The sequence below is a fragment of the Aphelocoma coerulescens genome, chromosome 15 (genome assembly GCF_041296385.1).
Source record: "Aphelocoma coerulescens isolate FSJ_1873_10779 chromosome 15, UR_Acoe_1.0, whole genome shotgun sequence".
Taxonomy (NCBI): domain Eukaryota; kingdom Metazoa; phylum Chordata; class Aves; order Passeriformes; family Corvidae; genus Aphelocoma; species Aphelocoma coerulescens.
The window spans coordinates 14,114,622-14,141,166 of NC_091029.1; the positions used below are offsets into that span (position 1 = coordinate 14,114,622).

General features: G+C 40.3%; 1 protein-coding gene across 2 annotated transcripts in view; it reads left to right on the forward strand.

The window, feature by feature from the left end:
- The window catches only part of MED13L (mediator complex subunit 13L), a 212,344-nt gene that overhangs the window by 123,325 nt on the left and 62,474 nt on the right, over positions 1-26,545 (forward strand). For both annotated transcript variants that reach the window (XM_069030806.1, XM_069030807.1), the window contains one exon: positions 2,997-3,080. In XM_069030806.1, coding sequence (XP_068886907.1) covers positions 2,997-3,080 — 84 coding nt within the window. The remainder of the gene's footprint in view (positions 1-2,996; positions 3,081-26,545) is intronic.

Here is a 26,545-nt window from a genome sequence, read left to right on the forward strand (position 1 = left end):
GGAAAGCCTTTTCCTTGCAGCAGTAGTTGGTGAACACACCTCAGGTGTTTGCCAAGAGCCTCAGTTCATGTCATGATAAACTGAAACAATTCGTGTCACGATAAGCTGGTGTGATTAATGTCACGATAAGCTGATATGATTCATGTCAGATAAGCTGTTACAACTCGTTCCACAGTACTGTCCCTTGGACATGAGCGCCTTCTCACTGCTCTTCTGATGACAATTTTTACAGTATCATAGCTGAATTTACTTGAAGTTAATAACTTTTTTTATATATATATATATATAAAATTTTTTTTTTTTTTGGTCTGCCTTACCAAATCTGAACTTAACATCATAATTACTTTATTTAAAGTAATAGCAACATGTGTGCAGACTTTATTAAACGGCACTTTAAACTTTCAAGCCCTATTTTACCCGGTGTTTAGGAGAAGCCCCATTAATAACGCAGAAAGCTCGAACCCGTTTCTGGCCCATCGGTGCCGGGGCTGGTGCCGGCGGTTGCGGTTTTGTGGGGTTTGGGGTTTATTTCGCGTTTATTTTGCCGGAGGCTGAGGGGGATCGGCCGTGGCGGGAAGGAAATGGCGGGAGGAGGAGCCGTGAGGGGGAGCGGCCCCTCATGGAGGAGCCCGAGGGACCTGTGGGGACAACACGGGGCAGGAAGGGAGGAGAATCGTCTGCTTTCGCCTAACCCTGGTAAAGGCAAGAAAAAGGACCTACACAACTGATTGTGGGGGGGATTTTTTGGTTGTGGGTTTTTTTTTTTTTTACTTTTTTTTCCCCCCTCAGTACCCACACTAATGATCAGTTTATGTAAATTGGCAATGTAGAAAACATTACAAGATCTGAGGGATGACTACTCAAAATATTATGGTGTCATTTCATAATGATTGGTGTGCCCTTGGCAGGTCATTTTTTCATGGAAAAATCAGAAATACAGGAGGTCAGGTGCCAGTGAAGTGCTGGAACAGCTGCACTGCTGAGGGAGGGATCGCCCAGCCCTGAGGAGGGAGAGGAGCCAGGGCCTGCGCGGTGTTTCATGTCCTTATATCATTAAATAACTGCTTTCTATGACCTTTTATTGGCTTTTTTTTTTTTTTTTTTTTTTTTTTTACACAAGTCCATTGTTACAGCTCACTGTGAAAGACTAGTTACCTTTAGTGCTTATACAGCAAAAATAACCATGCTATCATTGACTGCCCACCCGGCCGCATCTGAGATCCATGCTGCTGCAGGCATGGCTCTGATTTTATATGGGATTATTCTTTAAATAACCCATGATTTAGTTTAGCATGGAGGGTTGACTGATTTTTAAGGACAAATCTTCCCATGAAGACTTTTTTTCTAAGAAAGCAGCATTAGTTTGAGGCAGTTAAACCTGCTGTGGTGAGGCATAGCGATGTGATACACAGCATTGAACTGTGTGTGATGGGAAGAGTTTATTACATTTTTTTGTTACTACAGATTATTTTCTTTAAGGATCTGATGTAAACTTCACAGACTTCCTTTTGACTTCCTTTTGTTTGTATAAAACATGCTGGCACTGACAGACTCTCTGATAGCAAATATTTCCTAGGGAAATAGTTGCTGAAGCTTCCCCCCCCCACTATCAATGTCTTTAGATCTCTGCTGGCTTAGCTTTCATATTCAGTTTAAGGTATTGGTTATTCAACTGAACTGGTTTCTTTTTTACTTTAGTTGAGAAAGTGCTGATAGAATTTTCTTCAGCTTTAACTTTGGAAAACCCTGCTGAGTTCATACAGAAAAATTAGGAGCATATTAGTATCTATGTTGTCAGTCGTCCATTTCCTATCTGTGTCTTCTAGGTATGCTTTTGAAGTGCAGATCACACAACTTTTCTGAACCTTGCAGAATGTACTTGCCCAGAAAGTTTCACGTGATTTTAAATTTTTTCCCCTTTGTTTTGGTTAATCTCTAGCAGCTGCTATAAACTATTGGAAAACTTAGAAGGGTGGAAAAATCCATTTCTTTCATCTAAATAAAAAATAATGAATAGATGTGAAATGCATGGGCAAGGCTTGCATATTACTTGTAATAGTGTATAAACCACTAGCAACAAGTAATCAGTTTTTTAGAATTTTTGAAGCATGTTATTTACCTTAGTGAAAAATATGCCTTAATTATGAATTTCTGTGTGTGGTCCCATGGGCAGCATGTTCGAGTACATGTTTAATGTATGAGGCGTACTCAGGGTTGGCAAATTGCTCCTGTGATTCATCTGTACAGGTGGACCTAGAAAGGCATCAGGCACTCCCTAACTTGTCCATTTGAATTGGGTATTGATCACTTTGTGTCCTCACTGTTGTTTCTTTTTTTTTTTTTTTTAGAGAGGAATATGCAGTTTCTAAAAAGAAACGGTGGGCTTTCAAAGGGGCCACAGAAAATGGAACTTATTGCTCTAATTTTGGTGATGTGGGAGTATATTTGGTGGAGTGAGGTTTTCTGACAGAGGAAGCAGTAATTACGAGAGTTTCAGCACCTGAAATCATGCTGGGGATCATGTGAAGGGAAAATTGAATCATTGTTAATATTTCCATAATACAATTTTCTGTCATCCCTATACTATACCACATACATGCCAAAAATAAAGGAATGCATATTCTTTATTGTCTGAAATCTGAAAGACTGAACAGAAAAGAATCAGTACTAATGAATGGCTTTTGTTCAAGAAGAGGAGTGAGAAAAATAGAATGATAGATCATTCAGCAAAAAGAGTAGCACAGAGTGGAAAAGATTATGGCAAAGATGAAGGGAAAATGCACGTGTGAAGTTCAGCATCAGTGACAGTGTCATGAGATGGGACTGGGATGCTCTGTGAGTGATGTGGGAAAACAGTGGAACCCAAAAGCTACCAACTTTTATTTCAATCTGATGGAAATTCAGCTGCCTAATCCCTCAGTGTTGCTGTCTTCAAAGATTCCTTTTAATTACACTTTAAGATGTAACTAGTAATTGTTGCTGTAATTGTTTTCTAGATGCCTGATGGATAAAAACTTCGTAAGAATTGGGAAATGGTTCATAAGGCCCTATGACAAGGATGAGAAGCCTGTTAACAAAAGGTAAGGAGATCTCTACATCAAGTCCTGCTCCTGTCAGTGTTGTGTATTGTGTGATGGTAATTTGATGCTGCATTTTGGTGGTAATTTTCCCACTTTTTTCGCCATGTAACAAGTAAAAACACAGACACTGTGTTCACATCAGTAACACATAGAAAGCAATTAGGTAAGTTTTCAGGCCTTGTTACGATAATTTAAGATAAGAAGGCGAGGTTGATGTTTATCCATTAGCCCCACAGAAATGTCACATTTATTAATATCTTTTGAGCAGCATCTGCCTGTTCCTCTCATTATACAGCAGAATTGCAGGCAGTTACAGTGAATAATTTCAATTTCTGGACACTAAACCCCAACCTGACATTTTAAGCAGTAAAATAAGTAGTCCATAGATTTCCTGATTTATTTTCTTTAAAGATGCCACCCTCGATACACAGCTTTCCCTGCTCAGGCAGGCTGACAAATCAGACCTATAGGAGTGATTAATGTGCTTCTCCCACAGCAACACAGCCATGGAACGGGGTAGCTGGCTCCACTGCTGGCTGCTATTTCCTCTCTGAGCTCTAAAGGTTACAATGTTCTCAGATCTTCTGGTACTTGCATTTATAGTCATCCGCTAAACAAGTTCTGTCAAAAATAATCTGAGTTAAGCTGAAACACAGATTTTCTAACGGGAATCATTTTGACAGAACTGGGTTAGGAAGTGACTAAACACGCAGTTATGCTGGGAGATTTGAAGGTAATGAGCAGTGGAGATGAAGTGGGGTGGCAACTTCTTCATCCATCCAGCATAGCTGCAGTCACACGGCATCTGATGGCAGGGTGGGGACAGGTGGAAATCATCTTGCACATCAGACCTGTCTTCTTCTCCCTCTTGTCGTGGTCTCACTGCAAGGTTTGGCTGCAGAAATGTTACAGTGCAATGCTACAAACCATTGGCTTTCTTCTGTAGCAGACTTGGTGCAAACCAGCTGCTTACAAACAGCATTTGGTTTTGAGAGAATGCAGGAATTAAAGATGGATTTGTCTCCTTTCTAAAACCTGAAAGTGTTAATATAGCATGGAGTTATCTGTTTTGTTACTGTTTACTTTGTGGCTGACACTGTGTGTGTGTAACCTTTGATTTCACATCGATCCCATGGCAAGGAGCCATGGAAAGGTCCAGGTTTTTCCGTACCTTCCTCTGTCCTGGCTGTGCGTAACCACCTTTCTCCTTTGTGTTTTCTCTGCTGCTTTTCTGATCATACCAACATCAGCTTAATTTTCTGGAAGATTAATTCCCTAAAGTGATGTAAGTAGGGGTCAATTCCAGTTTCTGGAAAAGAGAGGCAGCTCCTTTCAGCAAAAGCTGTTTGTTTTATCCACGTCACTGGAGCCTGAGTGCTCAGATTAAATGTGCTTGTGAGTCTCCTGCCTGTTCCTGGTGTGTATCAATTTAATAAATTAAGCATGTGATACCGTAGATGATGTCTGTCAAAAACAGCAGCAGCACTGGCGTGGGAGGTAATATCACCTTAGAATTCTGACAGATTAATAAGTCCCGTGTCTGATTTACATGTGTGGAACGCCAAATCAACCTGCACAGTGAGGGCTCTGTAGGGGATAGTTGCATTTGTAAACAGAAGTGCAGTCTGCACATAAAGAAATCTGGCCTGGAAGATGTCACAAAACCTGAGTTCATGTTGAACTCTGTTTGTGTTTGAAGTATTCCATGTATAAATCTGACATTGAGGATTTTAGGGTTGGAGGGTGCACTCTTGATTTGAAGAAGATAATGTTCGTTGTTGTTTGGGGGGGTGTTGGTTTCTCTGTATTTTTATAAAGTTCTTGTCACTATAAATCCTTTGGATATGCACAATTTCAAAAGTGTTTATTTAGCAATAATTATTATGTCTAATTTGAAATAGGTTTTGTGTTGTTTCAGGTTGTTAATTTTTTTCTATAAATGTATCATTGAATTAACTAATCTTACTGGAAGATTGCAGTAAAGACTGTAAAAGTGGACAATAGAGTCAATTGTGCACAGTAGCAACAAGTAGCAGGAAGCTTTGGGGACTAATCTGTCCAGACACCTCTTATTTAATCTTTTAAGCTTTCTTTCTCAGCATAGCACAAAAAGCTATCTTCACAAATTGATTTATGTTAATTCCAGATAAATTCTTTGTGGAGCTCTTGCACTAACAGCAGGTTGTTCTAGATAAAGCAATAAGGAACAGTTGCAGGAAGAAGAGGCCAACTGAGGGTGTTTTAGGTATTTTAACATAAAACCTTCATAACAAAAAAAAAGACATTTTAAAACATATTCCTTAAAGCCGTGTTATTATATAAAGTAATAGAAATAAGTTGCATGTTTGTACAGTGATCAGAGGGAACAGGCAATCCCTGTTGAAAACACCTGCACTATTCTACATGAGTGTGGAAAGAGATCTGGATGGATATATCCCCCCCTTGAATGGTGGAAACCAGCAGGTGTCATTATGCTAAAGAAATAGAAGCATCTCAAAAATCTGCTTTTGTACTTTTTAACTTGTGGCAGAGTTATTCATCTCAAATTTCCAATGGCCAGAGTTACTAACGCCATTTCAGGAATACACTGAGAAGTCCTGGGCTGGGTATAAATGAACAGGGAAGGAGTTAAAAGTCACGGTCTGGCTTTCAAGGAGTAAATTCCTTCAGGGCCTGTGGTTTTTGTGAATGGCATTAAAGGAGAAGGGCGGGAGGGCTGTGATTTCAGAATGAAGTCAAAGATGAAGTGGAGCATGGCAGTGGCCGTGACCTACTTATGCTGAGATGTGAGAGGGAGGCCTAAGAACAATAGAGGGCCTGGCCTGCCTTTCCAGGCAATGCTGAGAACTGAGTGCAGGATGAGCTTTCCTGCTCTTCCAGGAGGGCTGAGGAAACAGCAGAGGGAGTTGCAGACAGATCCCTGTATGTTTGTGTTTTGTTTTGCTCTCAGTGCAGACCAGATGCTTTTGACAGGAAATTTAATGCAGAACTTGTGGGTTTCCTTTCCCAAGTATCTTCAGTATCATGTGTCACTTCCTAAATAATTCTACACATTTTACTGTCATACTACAGCAGTGTGTTTAAAATAGGTTTCACGCTACTGACAGGAAATGGCAAACTTGATAGTTTTTCTACACAGCTTTCTAAAGGAGATCTGTATGTTTGGAGTTCACAGAACTTGTCTGATCCAAGGCATTGGTAGTGGCTTTCACTGTGGGATGAAAATTCATTCTCACAGTCTATACGGGATTTTTTTTGTTTGTTTTGAAAGCACCACAATGAAGTGTTAAACAACTTACTGAAAAAAATGATGACCATCTTATGTAAGAATGTTTGCTGTTTGTTTTAGTGATTGTTTTCTTGGCATGTAGGAAATTGGGGGAAATCAGTTTTTTTTTGAACTGTATGAACAGCTTAAGTTGTTAAACTTTTTTTAATTAAATTCAATGTAAAGAACACGTGAAAAAATGATCGTTGCTTTTTGTAGATTAAATAATTTATGGGTCTTCCCCTCTTCCAGAAGTGTGCTGGGTTTTTTTAGCCTTAAGAAGAAAACTACTCCATCAGTAGAATATTTAGAATTAGAGCTCGTTACTTGGTGAGAAGGCTGACAGGTAGGAGTGGGGTTTAGGCAGCCCCTGTGCCCTCTGTGAACCAGCATGGATGGGGCAGGGGGATTGCAGTCAGGCTGCAGGGACGTGCAACTCATGGACTGCAGTTCCCAAACAGGTTTCTGGCTGTCACTGTCCCATACTGACAACCTCATGTGATGTGCTGGAGCACAGAAATCTCTGAGTTACGAGTGCATGGGTATCTCAGTAAATACCCAGAGCATTCCCAGGTCAGCTCTCCTCCTGTAGATCTAATCCAGGAACTTTTCCCTTTGTAACAGAGCTCAGTCAGTGCATCCACAGCCAGTTTTGCTCAATAGCTGTGTTCACTTCTCTGTGAGCATCAAAACTGGACATTAAGCAGTGCCACCAAAACCTGAAGACTGCAGACACTGCTTCCTCTCTCAGATCCTTGAAATCATCATTGCCTTCAATTTCTTGGGAGTAGCCATGGGACTTATCTGAGGAATACCTAAATCAGAGCTGACACTGAGCATTGTTGAGAGCTGCATTTGCTTTGTGTCATGCCAGGAACTCCTGCCAGTCAGGTCAGTGTCTTCACATGCAAACATCAAGTTTGGGAAGCCCTGGAGAGGAACTGCTGTGCCAGGAGCAGTTGAGAACTACTGGAAGCACTGGAGCACCTTGGCTGAATCCCACACGGAGCTTTGCTCCTGGCACAGATAATGTCTTCTGGCAAATGGCACTCAGGTGTTTCATTATGTGGTGACATAGTGCAGTAAAAGCACAGTAAAATAAGTTGAAGTGATTTGTTTAAATTTTTATGAAGATTTGAATTCCTCAGCTGAAAAAAAGTAACTGCTTGTGCATGTACAGTTCGCTGTGATGCAGCGAGGTTTTATTTCCTTGACTTTGAGAAAAAGAAGTCTTATAAATTATTTTAATTCTGCGCATTTGTGTACTTGTATTTTAACCATCTTAAAAAATTCAGTAATGTGATCGTATATGTTTCTTGAAAACGGTGTCTAGTGATGCTATAGTAATATATATGTACAGTATTGCCAACACCATTATAAATGAGGAAAGACTAGGCAGGAAAATAATAAAAATCAATCTGACTTAATTTTAAATAATGTGTTCTTATTCATGACTTGTCAAAATAAATGTGATAGAAATACGGAGTAATAAGAAATACCATGTATTTTCCAATAATTCTTCCTACCTCTGTAAAAATAAGCTTTTCTATTTCAGTTTAAGAGGCTTAGTTCCCAGAGAAATATTTTCATATTTTCTAGATTTAAGTTCTGAAATGTTATGTTCATCTTTGCTGAGTTTCTTCTGAGGATTACTTATGGTTTCAGTAAAACCATACACCAAGCTGGTGTGTTATATCTGTGGCTGGTGTTATTTTAATTGGTAATCTTGTGTGTGCTAAAGCTGAATTAACTCTTACTTACTCTGAAATATTGTGTAGTGTACCCAGTGTAATATGGGCTGCATTCATATTTTAACAGAAGGAGTAGTTCTAAAATAGAGATTTTAAAATAAGTGTTTTCACATGTATTTTTCAGGCAAAAGGTGGAAGTATATCAAGGTGTTCTTGATATCAACATGCTTATGTTTATAGACTTTTTCAAGCAATTTAATACCATTTAATTCAAGTATATTAATCTAATACCACTAATAAATATAATATATATTTATGTTTTATAGGCAAAACAGCAAAATATTATTAGCAGTTTAGGATTACTTAAGGACACTATTAAGATAGTCTGGGAAAATGCTATTCAAGGAATACCTTTTTAATAACTATTATCTATGCTTATACATGCTCCTGGTAGTCTTGGATTATTTTGTGTATTCGTATTCCTGGAATCTTGTATGTAAAATTCTTGATTGAAAATGTTACCACACTGTGCAGGAAAAAAGCATTTTGGATTAGAAGTCTCAATGTTCATGTGCTTTATCACCAAAGTAACCTTCTATAAGCTATAAATTAAGGGGTATTTGTTTTCAGTTGTCTCTTTATTAGTTTTTTAATAATAAAAATACTAAACCAGTATTTTCCAAAAGCTGGTAAGAACCGTGCTCGAGCATGCTGTAAAATTCTCGTTGTGACCCAGTTTGCAGCGGCTGTGCCCAGCTGTGCATCGGGGCGTGGGGCCGGGCTTTGTGTGGTGTCCTTCAGGAATGGAACCGAGCAGCTGGAGCCGGGCAGGGACAGCTCCCACCGAGGGCTGCCGGCCCCAGCCTAAGGGCCCGGCCTTTTCATCTCCTTTCCTGCCTAAAACCATTAAAAACACAGTGGCAAAGCAACCACAGGCGCCGATTCTTGAGATTCCTTGCCCCTTGCCAATCAGGATAACATCCTGGGAACAATAGAAGGGCTCCCTGCATGGGGTCATTGGTGAGATGTCACTGGAGCTGTGCTTCCAGTTTGTTGCATATCCCTTCAGCCAATTCAGGTGATGCTGTGCAGTGTCTTACCCTGCTGTTTGCTGAGGGCATGGACCTGAGCCAGCCAGCTCAGCTGAAGCAGCATGGATCATGGTAGGTGTGCTGGGGACTGTTCAGTCCTGTCATAGCTTGTGTTTTGGTGATAGAAGTGAGGTAGAAATTGCTTCTTCACAAGTGCACCCTTGTCTTGATAAGAGAGGTTCTGTTACTGCAGTGACCTCCTTGTCTGGGTGCAGCACTCTCTCCGTGCTGCTGCTGCAGCTGCTGGGGCACTTGCACGGTGTGTTTGGAGTGCCTGTGTGTCTCTGGCAGCCAGCAGGCAGATCGGGGTCCCTCCTGTCACACAGGAATTCCCAGCCTGAGGCAGCAGGGTGTGCAGCAGGATGGGTACTCGCAGAATAATCTGGTGTGGCAGTCCTGTAAAAGCATCTCTGTAAACTCCAGCTGTTTGGCTCCTTTGTGAGCTGCTGGCACAGGAGACAGATACCCCTGACCAGCATCTACGAGTCTGAAATGAATTGGTAGCACAATTCTCATCCCTTTCTGCCCTGAGAAGGAAGAATTCCATTGTGCCTGCTGCTTCCAAAGGCACCCTGTATTCCTTGGGTTGTGCTTGAGCCAGGACAGACATTCAGGGTGCTGTCACAGAGTATCACAATCTGATTTTTGTGAGGTGCCTGAGGCTTTGGATTGCCTTTTTCTCTCTGAAATACTCGGAATCCATCTATTTTCAGTGTGTGTTTGTAACTACCACCTCCTTGTAGGATTCTGAGGAAGCCAGGATATACAGGATACGTGTGTTAGGGTATATGTTTTCATGTGTTTCCCCTTTTACCGTTTGGGGGGATGTGCTGGCGCATACTTCTGTGATTCCAGTTTATAATGCAGAGTTGTCTCTACAGTTTTGAAGTTAAGGATCTTTTTTACTGATTTAATTAATGTAAATTTACAAATATATAAAGCTGATCTAGTAATCTTTAACTTCTGGATGTTGTAAAACCTCTTGTAGTTATTTTTTCTGGGCAACATTATTTAAATACACAAATATTTTTTTATATATGTAAGGTTACTGGAATGCCTATATATTGGCATTATTTAATGTAATTGAGAGATTATTTTCGCACTTTTATAACTTTTAAAAAATACAGTTATTTAAATGACTGAAATACTTTGGACAAGGAGTATACAAAAGGCAGGTAGTTCAAGTAAAGAAGAGTTGCCTATTTCTCTGTTTCTTTTCTTTTTCATGCCTTATTTTTATTTGCATAGTTTAGAAGTGACTGAGTATCTTCATGAAGTGTTTTTGGATACATTTGTGTCAGATACTTGAACTTCAGTAATTATATATGAAGCCTGGCTTAATCAGGACTTGGTGACCAATTAGTGCAGTCCCACTAAAGTTTAAGCTCCTTTTCTCATTATACACTCAGTACTGGCACTGTGTGTAAAGGATAAACTAAGTGCCCCTGATGTGCTGTTAATGAGATTTGTCAGGGCTCCCAGTTGCACTGTCTGCCAAACACAAGTGTTGTCACTTACTGTATCAGTAATGAATTGACTTAAGGGCTTCTCTAGATATTTAGAGGGCCTTAGAGTTGCAACGGATTTAAGTATTCCGAACTAATTGTGGGTGCACTGGAGCTCTGCTCCCTGTGCTGCAGGAACCTCCAGGAGCAACAGAGAATGGCTTGCCTGGGTGTCTGAAAATCAGGCTGCATTTGGGCCTTAGACTGATTTAAAACCCTCGTATATGGCCTTGTGAGTTCTGCAAAAATAGTGGCACTACGGGGTTTATTTCCAGTCCAATTTAGAAGTAAATACACTTTCTTATATTCACAAACAAAATTGGTGCCCAAAGCAAAAAATAATCTTAAATCTCTCTCCAAAAATAAGAGAGAAAACTTCAGTTGAAAACAATTCCATTGAGTTACTTCTGTCAACAATAATACCTTTTTCATTTATTTTTCTGACAGTGTTATACCTCTTTAAAATAACTTAATCTTGAAATAAAGCTTTGCTTCATAACAGTTATGTAGGTTATTTATTCTCAAACTCTGTTTTCTGAGACTTGTTCCCTTAAAAATTTTTGCAAACCCTTATTTTCTGAAGACTCAAACTAAAACGGTGACGGGGGAATGGTTTTAAACTGAAAGAGAGTAGGTTTAAATGAAATGTTAGAAAGAAATTGTTCCCTGGGAGGGTGGGGAGGCCCTGGCACAGGGTGCCCAGAGCAGCTGTGGCTGCTCCTGGATCCCTGGAATTGTCCAAGACCAGGCTGGACAGGGCTTGGAGCAGCCTGGGACAGTGGAAGGTAACCCTGCCCGTGGCAGAGAGTGGAACAAGTCCTTTAAATACTGCAAAATAATGTAATTTTTGTGCAATACCACGTTATCCATTAGGTGTTGTGCAACCAGGTCCCTTCTTTAAGAAATCCTCAAATGATAGGATATAAATGGACTATTTTGTGACTGCTATGCAGAAAAAAAAATGTTTTGGAAATGCTTATTTTTAAACACTAATTGTCTGGAACCATTTATAAAGTTGAGCAAAAGTTGTATTAATCTCCTGAATGCTTGTAGTGTTTTAACTTACTAAAAGGTCAGATTCAGGATAATGGCATGGCTTTAAAGTAGCTTTGGTATAAATTTACTGCTGGTTTAGAAGACAGCAAACTTGAATGAATCCTCGGTATATCCTGTATAATCTAAATAAGGCTGTATAAACCAATTCTGGGTGGGCCTATAACACAAACAAACCTGTATGTGAACAATGAACAGGGAGCTGTAGGCCAGCCTTCCCAAGGCTGAAGTGAATATTGCAGAGGACCAATGTGCTGATACAAATAATTACACAGCAGATTCATCTTAAAATGGATCACCGTTTGTGAACTCTCTTGGCAACTGAGAAAGCAAAATTCTGAATTATGGTTCCAGTCTGTTGGTGAGAGGACAGGAGTAATGCTCACTGTTTCTCCCTTCTCTTTGCTTCCAATGGCTTGTTCTCTTCTCCTGCATAATCACTGTAACCAAACTCTGTCCTGAGCTCAGCAATATTTATTTTTAAACCTGCCTAGAACAGGAGGAGCTGCAGTTGGAGCAGTTATGTTTGGTGGGAAAAACTGCGTAGAGTTGGATTAGTAAAGCACATTAAAGCCACTGGCTGTTATTCTTGGATGCTCTCTCTGAGTTGTAGCAAGAAGTACTGACTGGTGACAGGGCTTTTACTTTTCCTCTTTGAGAAATCTCATATGGTTAAAAATTGCTTTTTCATTGGAAAGAGTGGGGCAGGATGGGGAAGGAGGGAGAAGTTCTGGCAACAGATGTGTGATCCATTGCTGCCATACCTCCCTCAAACTGGGAGTTTGGGGTGAATTGTTGAAACATTTTGCCCTTTGAGGGCAAACATTCAGGAAAAAGCCTCTTCTCCTCCTGCTCGGAGTTGCGGAGCACACCTTGTTCCTTCAGTGTGAACTCTGCACAAGTTACGTGTGGCCTGAGCCAGAGGCAGGGTGAGGAACATGTGTGGAGCAGGTCCTTTGTCAATCATGAATGCTGGGCAACCCTCAAGTGCCCTCACTTGGGCAGAGAAGTGACTTTATATGCTCGGAGTGTGTGCACTTAGGAAGTTGAGAAATCCGGGACAAGTGACTGGATAACATTTTGGAAACAAGAACTGGACTCTCTAGCAGTATGTGGGTCTGAGCTGTCTGGATTCCCTCAAGGTAGGACAGACCCACATGTGGGCAGTCCTCTGCTTCACGGTCATGGCACAATGTATTTATGTCAAGTTTTCTTTCTGAAAAATCAATAAGCATAAAATGTAGCTGTAATAAATCAGACTGCATTTAGTCTCTCAACTCTACCCTGATAATGAAGCTAAGAGTGGGTAATTCCTAAGGAGCAGACCTTTTTTCCAGGTGCCCAGCAAAATACTTGTCCGGCGTTGCTAAACTCAACTTTGCCAATACTGTGCTTGATGCTGCCATCTACTGCCACCAGGGCTGGTGATGCAGCAGGGTTCAGCCCGTGGCTTTCCTCCGTGCCAAAACGTGTGGTCCTGACTCCTCTGCTGTAATGACACCTCTGCACATTTGCTGTTACAGCGCTTGGATGTGGATACTGTTCTTGAGGATGGGAAGTACTACTTCTGAGCTAGCTTATGTGTGCTACAGAGGGTTTGCATTACACAGGGAAGAGGCTCTCTATATCCTGACACTGTGTGGGTAGAGTTGCCTCAGTGAGTATTTTGGTCAGAGTTCATTGGCCCAGAGAATTGCAGATGAAATATCCTGTGATCCCAGGCCATGCCTGTTGGCAGTGCCGTTTGGTGGCATCCTTGGTGATCTATAAGGAAAAACCCAACAGGAATTCCTCATGCATCACTGGATTTAGCAATGCCCATGTAAAACTCTCCTCTGTGAGACTTGCAAGATATTTTCTTCCTGCAGGAGTAGATTTTCCCTCTTTTCCTTCCACCCTTTCTTCTTGCCTTGTTGTTCAAGTTTGCTGTGCATTTCTGAGAACCAGTCCAGATTTGGACTGGAAAGCAGTTTTCTTACCATGCATTGTGTAATGATGGCCATCTTTAAGTGCAGCAATGCACTGCTAGACACTGGAATATTTGGGAAAATTGAAACTTGCATGGAGGGCAGTGGCCTTCCCCTGATTTTCTGTCAGTCTGAATGTCATGGTGGTAATTTTTGGAGTTTCCTCCCTGGAGGAGTGGGAGGGGGAAGGCATTCTGAGAGAAGTGGGAGCTGTGGGTGCCTATGTGAAGGATTCAAGGACTTCCAAAATATGGTCCCACAATTGATGATGTGACATGGCAGAGTGAGACTAATGCTGATGGCCAGGATGTCTGCCAGCATGGCAGGACTGTGGGGAGAAAAATCTTGAAGGACAAAGATGATATGCAGGGGTAGATTGAATTTCCTACCAGCCAAGGGGATTTTCTGTCTCCTGAAGAAAGCAAGCTGCAAACATTACTTTGCGGGATCTCACCTCTTTTTAATCTCTTCATGTTACCAGCTGTTAAAGACACAGGGAACTGCAAGTGTTTTTTGGATGATGATGTCAGTACATCTAATTATATAATTTCCATCTGCTGACTGGAAAGCTGATGGAGAAGAGCTGAAGGAAGAACATTAAAATATCTTCCTTTTTTTCCCCTTGTTTAAGGATCCAACAGTCTAAAATATGGCACTGGATGTCTAATGTACAGAATTCTCTCTTTACTAGTTTTCAGATTATGTAGAAACATGTCTGTGTGCACACAATGTTGCTGAAACCACGTTTAGATCTGACATTTTGGAGAGCAATTCCCTAGGACAGGGACATACAGGGAAATTATTTACTGCCCTGCCCAATTCCTAGAAAAAGATTTAATTGAGGAAGGAGTGGAAACATTGCCTGAAAAGTATCAGATTCTGCCTACTTTGGCTCCAGCCATGAGACAGATGTAGCATTTGGCCAAGTCAGATAAAAATCAGTGTAATACAGTTACTCTGGGCATTTCAGGAAGCTGCCTGTGATTATGTGCTTCTAATTTCTTAAAAAGAAATATGCCCAGATCCTCTTCCTAAATAATCCCTTACCATAAAAATTGTCTCCAGCAGTGGTCAGAAGTGGGACAGCTCAGGGAAGACTCTTCAGATCATGCCAAGAATTCAGTTATTTTTCTGTACACTCGGTCAGGTTCCTGCTGGTTTTGACAATACAACTTGACATATTTTTGTGTTTAACAACTGCTGATGAATTTTTCTTTTGTGCATTTAATTGAGTTTGAACCCACACAGAATTTCAGCCTGCATAAATACTTGTTGGTAATTAATACCATAGCTCATCTATGCAATGGGTGGAAAAAAGGATGGGATTTTTGGTTTAATTTTTTCATTTATTAGCGTACTCTTAGGGCTCCTACTTCCTGTGTTAAGGGGAGAATGTAACTCTCTTTATCCTTTTTTATCTCAAGCCTTTTGATTTTAGTACACATCTGCTCTCTCCCTATTCAGTTCATCTCCTTCACAATGAAAACTCCTTATGTTCTTTGTATGGAATTATTATTATTTTTGTCTCCTGCTCCTTTTCTTTATGTTTATTTGCATTTCATTTAATTTGTGGGGGAGGTTTTCCCTGTTGTTTTATTTTCTTTCCCCATATCCAATCTCTGACTCCTCTGAAGTTGTACTACAGTTCTTTGCCTTGAATTTTAGTTTTCATATTTTTCCAATATCATCATCAGAGCAGAATTTGTTTCTGTGCTGTTTGCCTTCTTTTAATTCTCATTATTTAGCCTTAATAGTCGTGACATCTCTTTTAAATGCAAAGTTAAGTCAAGGACTGTGTCTGAATGCTGGAAGAAATCAAAGAGGGCTAAGTGATCTCAGGAGAGGCTCTTAAGTAGCTGTTGTGTTTGTATAAGTGAGAGAATTAAAAGAACTAATTAAAGTAAGTTGGAGCACTTTATGAACTGCCCACACAGACCTGTTTAATACAGTTCAGTCCAAACCTGTAGCACTTGTATTGATGGTAAAAATGAACAGAGAAATAAATATCTCACTGATGAAGTTAGCACAGAAAATGCTGTTTTAAATGAAGGAATTAAATATTGTGAACCAGTTGATTGAGAAATTCTTCTGGCCAGTGAGTTTGATTGTCCATTCCCCTGTGCATCACATGTTCATTTATTTACAGGAGATAACACTGTCAGTGACACCAAATCTCTCTTCTTCTGTTGTAGTGGCTGTTTTATGTAATAAAGGGTGCAGTGTACTGGGATTTGCTGTTGCACTTCATTATTCTTAAGGCCACTCCTCTCACAAATCCACGATTGTTCCCAGTCGTGTCACACACACACACACACACACAGGTAATTTCAGCTGTATTTCCATTTCCCTTTATGTAGCATTTATGATCTTTGAAGATTCATTTTGGATGTAAATTACCAGTTCAAGAGTATAAAAAGAGAAATCTATTCAATGTTCCAGTTTTGAATGACGGTTTTGCATGAGTGGAGATGATTTACTTTGAGTTGAAAAATAAACCAGTCAATCCTTTTACAATACACTGTCACAATAGAGATCTTGAAATAAGAGTGTTAGTTTGGTGGGGTTTTGTTTTGCTCAAGTTGCAAACTGCAAACCACTGTTTTGAGACTGGACTGACTTTGGTTTATGGCATGTTTTCCTGAATATTCTTTTGATTATATGTTTATATTTAAGGACACCTTTGTATACTGCGGCTTTGTCATTTGTGTGATATTACAGGAAAAATTGAAGTCTCCTGGAGAACAGATGGACCAATAAAGTCTCCACCAAACCTCCATACTTATTTTAGAATCTATTTCTGGTACAGTGCAATCAACAGCAACAAAGAACTAAAAATAGCAGTACCTTTTTTTAGGCTGTCCTGATGCCTCTCTGCTTTTCTGGCAGTGTGTTTTGTGTCACTGACGTGCTCGTGTGACCTGTCTGCTACTCGGAGGTGGATTTTTGCAATCTGCTCCCTGTTTTGTTCTGAACTGCTCTAATAAAGCTGAGCACACAATTTCCTTGCTGTAAATCTGGAGAGATTAAACAAGGAAGCCTGCACCACCACAAGGTTGGCTCTCACCACCTCTGGAGCCAGGGGATGTTGTTCAGTCCTCACCATGAAAGGTTACAAGATCTTTGAGGATACAGTTGGTTCACACTTCAAGAGTTTCAGAGGTCTTTTAAGGAGGTTCAGCAATATTCTTTAAGTGAAGATGCTGATAATATGAAGAAATAATTTGGATAAAAGTCTTTTAAAAGTAACAATATTTTCTGTAAATGTTAATAAACAGTGAGAATCACAACTGAAGTCAAGTACTTACACAGTCGTCAATGTTGCAATAATTTCACCTGTCTTTACTCTTTGCAGATACATCCTGCACTGGAATTCCACTGCTTTATTTGAAAAAGTACTGAGCTGACTTTATTGATGTGATTTTACTGTTAAGCTTTTAAATATTATTACTTTTTCTACAAGTCTCTATAAAAGCCAGTCGAGTGGATTTTTACGTACTGCGTTGGTAGCGTGTTAAACCAAATAAATAGATTAAAGCAGTTTATAGTAAAAACCACGCTGGAAATGTAAACATGTATTAAGCAGGACAAAGATGTGGTTAGTTACACACACAAACCAACCCGGAGATCACAGAGAAGCAGCCCTATTTATTAAACAGTCAGATGGCAGTGCAAAATCCTATCGGTGTCATTCTGCCAAAAGCAGCAGATTGCCACCTGGGCTGGGTGAAAGAATCATCTCTCTGCTACTGTTCCAAAATTTGTAAGAGATTTTTATGTTGTAGTTAAAAATCTTGTGTTTGGAGGCAGTTAATAGCATCTCTGTGATTTAATGTGCAGGTAGCTGCTTGTAGGGTTTGCTGGCACCATTAGGCAGCTACTTCATGTTTCTGTCAGTGGGAATTGGGCATTATTTGTTTCTTCAAGATCCTGCTTGGCATCTTTTTCCATCTAACAGCAACCAATTGCTTTTAAAATCTAGCTCTGAAGTTGGTTGGTGATGTAAGTCCTGTGTTCAGTGAGTGAAGGATATTAAATTCAACTGAGGGTTTGTGAGATTTAGTATTTTAAATGCCTGAGTAGTTTTTTTGACCAGTGGTTCAACTTTTTTTGAAATTTCTATATGAAAGCTTTAATTTTGTTACTCCTGTTTACTTTCCTTTGTAGCTTCTCAAGTAATTCCTGTTAAATGAGTGAGGCTTATCCACCTGTTTCTGAGAGTGACAGTAGAAATACTTATTTGTTGAAATGTTTCATTATGGATAGAATTATTTAATTCTGCATTCATGGGGCTGTTTGTGAGCATGTGCACATAATCCCAAACACAATTTTTATGCACACAGTTTCTGTCAGCATGTTAGAGAATGTGGTTTGTGGGCAAAACCCCTGAGCTGACACACGGCTCTTCCTGGCTTTCTTGTTTTTGAAACAATTCTGCAGCATCTGTCATTGTTTCACACAATTTCCTGTAAAGCTGCCTGTGGCAGTTGCACTCATTCTTTATTACCCAGGGGCTTTGCAAGCTATAAAATAATGTATCTGACTACCTAATAGCCTAATATTCAGCCTTCCCAGGAGAAGGGGGAGTGGAAAGCTGGTTTTACTTTCTTTTTTGCTGACCATGCAAACCTGACCCTCTATGAGGTGCTTTTATCCCTGTTGTCAGTGAAGTCAGAGATTTCCTGTGATAATGGCTTTTCTAGAGGGGAGATGGCTCCTTCCATACTCCAAAGAATGGCTCTGATCAAATGAGATTCAAGTTCTGCCTTGATACAAATGGCACACCTGCATGTGATTATCTTTTTAACAACCCCTTGGTTTTTTGCTTTGTTTATTAGTTTAGAGACCCTTTATACTGAAATAAACTGTAAAAGCAGTCCAAAAATGTGATGCCTACGGATGCTGGACTGTGCCTGTAGGATCCTTGCTGCATATGCACACACATTACATCATCTTGCATAGCTATAGATAGATATGTGTTGCTGCTGCTCTTGTTTTTAACTGGGTTTTTAGTTAAGGAGAATAATTTTCAGATATTTTTAGTTGAAAACCAAAATGCTTATATGGAGCTGCTTTTCTGTTTTGTAGTTGAATAAATGAATGTTTTTTCTGTAGAAATTTTTCTATAAAAACTGAAATAACAGCAATTAGAATTAATTTAAATTTCCTAAGCCTAATGGATTGCTTTAAGATCAATATGTGGTGAACACTTCACTCAGTTCATTTTGCATGACAACAGTTCCATTGGGGTTACTTTTAAAACCTTATTTAGGTATGTTTGAAGAATTAAATTATGCTTGTGTGGACTGGGGCTGGAAAACCCCAACCACAGGCCTACTGTACCAGTACACCCTAAAACTTGATATTTTCAACTACAAACAAACCCCAAACACAGCAAATGACTTGTCCTAAAATATCAAAAGTCAGAGAGCAAAGGAATACTTAACCACTGTTTAGGTTTTTGTCTTTCAAAAGAGTTTCTTGGAAATACGAAAGTATCGCTGTAGGTTTGAGGGAAACCCCCTGAGCAATGACAAGTGAAGTGAACTGGGGAGAACAGTGCTCGGGAGCCAGAGCTTGGGGGTGAACCTCTCCCAGGGAGCACCACCAGCACCCAGCAGTACAGGGAGTTCTGGGCTGGGGGAAGGCAGGAGCTTGGAACTGCAGTTTGAGTGGCACCATCAGGTACAGAGGATTGTGTGTGATGCCTGCTGGTTTAATAGTGCTCTGCCTCCTTCCCTGCAGTTGGATTCCTTCAAGTTCTTATTTAAAAAACACTTGAGCTGCACATAATTTCACACTATCACATTCCAGTGAAGCCGTTGGAACCACATGATTGTTTAAAGCTCTGTCCTGCCTTCCCTGTCTGGCTGAATTAGGGTACATACAGTCTTCCTTTGTACATTCCAAACTCATGAGCAGCTTCAAAGAGATTCTTTTCCTGGCCCAGTCTGCTGCCAGGGATCCTCCAGCTGAATGTGGAACCATGGCTCTGTTTAAAATTGGGCAACATTTGGCCTGTGTCCTGAGGGAGGTGTTAGCTATGTTTGGGATAGAAGATTGTGTGATGGGAGGGCTTAACCAGCATCTAAGTGCCTAATTCACTGCTGGACTTTCCACTTGCAAAGCACTTCAGCAGTCCTGAATGGGTATTAATAAAACCCCTCCTGCTTTACCAACGCATTTAGAAACAGGAACTGTGTATTCCTGTCCTTCTGTCCTGTGCTAAATGCTTAATTAAATTCACGTGTTTTTGTGATTAATTTATCTGATACCTGCCATGCACCTCCGCACGCTTGAAACTTCCCACCATGACATGATGTTCCAAAGTACATGGTGTGTTTGGCTGGGTTTCCTCACAGGATGAAGGGAGTTTGCTGCTTCCTCCCTCCTCCCCATGTGACCTTTAGATTTTGTCCTGGTGATTATTTGAGATTGCTGAGAGATGGCTGTGTATGTATCTCTGGATGTATATTTAGAAATGCCATGGTCTCCTCACATAGTGTTATTTCTTTTTTCTAATTGATTCCATGGGATTATTCGGCTGGCAGAGTGCACACAACGGAGCTTTCATTTCAAGGAGCACTTCAAATATGTAGTTGTATTTTCAGGAGCTTAATTTTACACGTCAATTTTGTGGCCAGGTAACATCGTTTTAAGTCAATATTTAGATTTTTCCTGTCTGCTACTTGCTTGACCTAGTCTTCTTAACAGATAGTAGCATCTGAGGAATCTTAACAGATTTTATTAAAATTTTGTCTTTCAACAGGAGCATTAGGAAAACATTCGCTAATGGTTGAAAAATGTGAGCTGAGCTGTTCCACCCAGGCCATTTTAATACTGGGAGAGTGTTTGTTGTTGAAAGCAAGAAAGGAACTACCCAGTCTGATTCTTTTCCAGGGAAATAAATTATCCTGCTGCAGAGTTCTTATTTAATATCTGCCTCTCCTCAGTCAGGTGTACTGAAGTGTTGTGTGGAACAGTGACACAGGATTGGCCTCCAGGCAGTTACAGAAACCTCCCCTGAGGAAAAAGCAGGCACAGTTCTGTTCCAGTGCAGGGAACAGACACATTCTCCAGGAGTGGGGTGCGCTTTGCACCCACCCAGGTGCGTCAGGAAGGGTGCATCTTGCAGGAAGTTCTAGAATGCACATCTTGAGTTGCAGGACTTAGTAAATTTTATATTCTTTCATCAAGTGCTGTCAGCGAAGCAGCCAAGCCCCAGGAAGTGGTTGAATTCAACTTTTTTTTAATGTACATCTGTTTTTACTCAAACTTTTCCTTTATTATGCTGAGAATCTACTTTAAACATTGAGATTTAAGGTGGGCCCTAATAAAAGAATTAATAATTTCTGAGGTTTTACCTTTTTTTTACTGCAGGTTTCAAAAAGAAATTGAACACCCTTGTCCTGAAGGGTGGGAATAACATGAAGGACAATTATAAATTTTTTTCTGGCTAGTCCTTGTGCTTTAATATGGTTATCTTTTTTTAACCACTAAATTCCACGTGGGAAGGGTTGGAACTTGTTTGCATGTTACAGATGGAAAATACAAAGGTGTAGGACAGGGTTGGCTTACACAGGCCAGCAGAATGAAACATAAACCTTTTCTTCGTCCTGCCCTCTGGAAGGGAAGGGTCAAATCCTGTTGGTGTTTAATCCAGGGAAGTCCTGCTGCAGGGTGGGAGCTTTTCCTGGGAGTCTAGAACTCGCACCCAGGTTTCTATCTGCCTCCATGCTGCCAAATTTGGCTGCTTCACTTGCAGTCTGTGCTATTGGAAAGAAAGAAATCAGAGAGAAGTCTGTTTCTTCAAGTGACCTAAATAATTCTCCTGCTTCCTCTGCTCGGCTCGGTGTTACTCCGTCGCCTGCAACATTAATAGGATCAGATAATATCGGAGACTTGCGGGTGTTTTTTCATAATTATCTGTTTAACCTTGTGATTGAGGGTAATGCATCTCCTCCATCTGCTACTAATTCAGCTGAAGTAAAACTAGTTTGTCTGTTTGGAGGCTGTTGAAGCAAACGCTGATGGATACTTGTGAGGAGCCATTAATAATGTCATTAACTGACTTCGTGCCATTTTTAAAGGTAGAAATTGTTATTGATGCAGGCCACCAGTCTGAATTCTAGGTCAAAAAATCTCAAAGCCCTGCTGATTCTGATAGATGTTTTGCAATCATTGTGTGAAGGAATTTTGTTGGTACTGTTTCAACTTCCATATTCTAAACCTCGTCACTGCACTTCACACTAATGAGCAGGCTAGGGAAAGAAGCCAAGAAATTAATGGACCATAGGAACTAAATTACCCTTTCAACCCTGAAGGAAGTCTTCCCTCGTGCTCAGCTCATGAACTGATCCCAACACAAGGAAAACAGAACCTGCTAAAGCCATTTGCTGGCACTGTCTTACCTTGGTATTAAATCTATGTAGTTTCATACAAAACCAGACTGTGCCTTCTTTCTTAATAATTTTCCTAGATTTAGATTTCTTTAAGACTTCCATGTGTGATAAAATTTGGCATCTCTCTGAAATGATTTCCCCCATTCCTGCTCCTCCCATGGCTGCTGGAAAATTGAAATCCTTTCTGCTTTATGGAGAGAGGTTTAGAAATGGAAATTTCAGGGCTAGCTTAGATTGCTATTGCACTACTTATCATCAGCCTTTATGTTTTAGAAGCAAAAATTGTGAGGAAAACCACAGTAAACTACAAAGTTCTCATGAGACACGTGTTTTTAGGTACTTTAAGAGTCTTGGTATTGTTTGGCTGAGAAAAAACCAAGCTGTGTGGAATCCAGTTTTTTCACATGGCTGACCTTATCCTTACAGTTCACCTGTACTCTGTGTGATCAGTGTATGTATATTTTTACAGACAAGGTGTTTAAAACCCTAAGACAGATGTCTTCTTTTCAGCAGCACCTCACACGTCCCAGCTCAGGTGGTGACTGTAGTGACCCAACAAGTAGGACTACTGAAAAATCTCTCTCTATTTAGAATTTATGAAGAAATGAAAACCACCAAACCTGTCTGATGCTGGTGTAGCTTAAATTTGCACAAAATATTGTATTCAAACAGTTTAAAGCAGGTCTTGAGAAGCTAGATTAACCAAAAAAGTGAACTCTTGGATTATAAAAATTCATTTCCAGTGGGGCTTTTGCCAGCATCGTTGTCTGTGAGGAGAAGAGGGGTTGGAGCTCTGCTCCTTACATCAGCAGTGTTCTCAAGGGTTGGCTGTGTTTTGTTAGGATTTTTACACCTGAAAATCCTCTTGAAGTGTTCCATATTCAGCTTAAGCTGGGTCCTTGTATTTGTTCTCTTGGTGTTTGGTGGGGCTTTATTCCCAAGAAGAAATCAGTGAAATGAGTCAGAAGTGACAAGAAGTCTGGAATGAGAGGAGCTGCTTGTGAATCTCTCAAGTCACTCTGGATATTATTAGGAGTCCCAGAAAGAACAGCTTCCATGGAAGCTTGGTGCAGGACTGGTTGTGTGATTGAAATAAGAATATCGTGTTCCTTCACTATGCGCTCAGATTTCCTTCTAGAAGGATCCGTGGCACATTCAGCTGGCAGTTTCCAGCCATTACAGAACTGATGCCCTGCTCCTGGGGGGTAAAACGACAGGAGATTCCTGCAGGATTTTGGATGCAGATCTCCCTTTGAAGCTGACTGTGCGACAAAAGTAATTCTTATATATGAACATGTCATGTATTTTCATAAACACGTCATTTCATTTCTATCGTGGAAACGTGCCTTCTTCTAGCAGATACCTGTTGAAAGTTCCATTTGTGTAAAATACAGAAGTGTAGCTTTTTATGTAGTGTTGGCAGTTTCTGTGTGATTCAGACACACTGACAGAAAGAAATTGTCTCATTGCTGCTATTTGTTGCAAATTGCTGGCTGGATGAGTATAAAATATTCACAACTTCTGTCACTTAGGGATTATTGGCCAGTGTGACAAAACCTCTCACTTGATGGGTTTTAATATTAATGAATGATAACTTTACACTTAATTTTTACATAAGAACTGTATTCTTTGGTATTCTCAGGGAATTTTTTTTCCTCTGAAAGCCTGTCTTAAAAATGTCTTAACTAACAGTGTCTGAAAGAGGGAAGATGTAGTTCACACAATGCATAAGAAATGTAGGGACTTTGATCTTTAGGCCACTGGAGTACCAAAAGGGTGTGAAATCCCTCTTGCCTCTGGTTAATGTAGCTGGGGGGTTGTGTTGAGGATGGGGGCTTTACTTTCTTTTTGAAGTTTGAGTGATTCCTGTCAAATTCTGTTGCTGGTGATTGAAGCACAGTAACATTTAATAACTTCAAGCTGCTGCACTGCTGCTTCTGGTAGTTTGCACTTGGGACATGCTGTGTGATCTTTTGCTTCCTCAAGATCATAAATGTTCTGCTCCTTGGTTTGTTTTTGCTTCATTTGAATTCTCTGTGGGCCTTTATGAAGTTGCTTAATAAACTTCATTTCATTGAGAAATGTAGATGGAGTTGTGTGCTTAAGTCGAAGTGGTTGTGTTTGACCAGAAGTTACATGATGAGATGAGAATATAAATCAATTTCCTTTCTGTGCTCCAGTCTTTTAATCATCCAGCCTGCCCTTCAAGGCTCTCCTTTCTCACATTAAAGTGCCAGTCCTCTGTTTTTGCAGAAATTCTTTGAGTTCATTCATTCATGTATTCAGCTTTTTCTCTTCCATGGGCAGGAATTCGACTCTTGTGGAGCCCTGCTCCAGTGAAAACTAATGAAGAAACTGGTTTTTATGTATTTGTTGGGTTGGGCCAATCTTTAAGTCTCCCGTAAGTGCCAAGAACACAGACATCTGATAGGTGACACCCTTGTCTTGTCAGCTGGTCAGCGTTGCCAGCCAATGCTGCAGTGGGAATCAAGTGGAAGCAAAACCCTGTGTGAAGCTGTTTATTGCTTGTCTGTGTTCCTGTCCGCAGTGTTTGCCACATCCTAAAGAGTTTCCTACCCCAGTGCCGATCTTTCTGCCTTGGTGCAGTTAAGCTACAGGAATGTAACGTTATGGATGGATCTAAAGAGTGATTTCCTACATCTCCTTTTGCATTTTGTCCTTGAAGCTGACAGGATGAGAGGGAACAAGAAAACTTTTTCTTCCATTTGGGTATTTTGCTTCATTGCTTACTGTAGCATTTTAACTTAATGAGAAATTTTAGAGTCTTGTATTTGTTTTACCTTTTTCACTCCTAAGCTGCAGTCATTTTGTTGAATGTAGAATAATGGCAGAACCTTCATTTTTTTCTTTGCTGAAACAGGATATGGTTGTTTCTTAGAAAACTTTTCTTAAGCCAGTTGTTCAGGTGCTTTCTTTAAACTGATTTGTCTCCAGCTTTTCTCATCCAGGAGCAGTAGTATTTTTCCTCATGCTTCCATTATATGGATTTGTGGTAGGATATAGGAAGTTGCAAAGTACTAATTGGAAAGTACTAGTTGGAAGTGGCATTTCTCTGCTCTGTGTAGGTATGTGAGAAGAATTTAATTGCTAAATATTGATTTAAGACATTCAAAACCTTTTGTTTACACTATTGATGGGCTTACTGGTGTACATTGTTATTTAAGAGCAGTTTTAATTTCTGTTATGCCAGTGCTGTTTAAAATACAAACAGGCAATTCCATCAGTGACACAAGAGGTGCTACAGTGGGATTGTTTATTTTGTCTCCTCTGCCAAAGAGGAAGGTGCAGTTCCCAGGATGTGCTTTCTGCAGTCTGTTCTTTGAGGGAGCAACAAAATAAGACATAACTGTAGGAACGGTGTGTGGAACAAGCAGAGTTCGCAGCAGGAATGCAGCAGATCTTTTATAGCTCATGACACGTTCCCTGCTCCTGGATGTAAAGCACTCCTGTGATTTTCTTTGCAGCAAACGCTTGACTTACCCTGAATCTACATTCACAGTACCTATACCTCAGAAAACCCCAAACACAGCAAACCCCCACAAACAAAACTACTGTACTCCACTTTCCAGAATAAGGATCTTGATTTTCCCCCGCCTAAAAAGAAACATATTTTACAAGTTCAGTATTTTCCTTTGGTCTGTGTCTCCTTAACTTGGTAGCCTATTTTAGTTCGTGTTTTCTGCCTGCCCAAAAAATGTCAGATCCATTCAGAATTTTTTCTCAGTTGGACTAGTAAGATAATCTTCCCCTTCTGATTAATTCCTTTAAAAATAATTTAAAAGCAAATCAGTGCTAAGAAAATACTCTTTCCTTTCTGAATGATGTTTGTAGCACTTTTAAACATTCTTTTTGTATTTTGGCCATTTTGAAGTTTGCTCTTCTATTAAATCTGTGGATTTTGGGGGAACAATTGCCTCTTGCATGCTGGACTTCAGTTCTAGAATGAAATGCAAGTGTGGCCTTGACCTTTCTGCCATTCTCTTGATGAGGACGTGTCCCTAGGCCAGTTCTGCCATTGCCAGGACAGTGAGGTCAGGAAAGCTTTTGAGACCAAATAAAGGACCTTGGTGGTACCTTTTTGTGTGATGTAACCATTGCCATCAGTAAATAATGATATCTCTGCTTCTCAAGATCTTCTGCAGCACTTGAAACATCTCATTTTGCTCTGGGATTTTTGAATAGGTCACTGAGCATCAACAAAGAAGTCTTTTGTTTTGCTGATGGGTAGATTGGGTGGGCAGCCTGGGTACTGAGGAAGAAGTGAAATAGTTTGCATGTTCTTTACTTCATTCATCTTCAATCTCGGCGTTACCAACCTATTCCACACAAAAGCCCATGCACTGTAAATAACCTTCACTCTGATTTTCCTCTCTGCTCTCCTGCTCTCGTGCATTACATGTCCTTTTTTCTGGACTTGTCAGTGTATCTCCTGCAGTAGCTGAATGTGCTGAAACAAGGGAGCCTGATCCA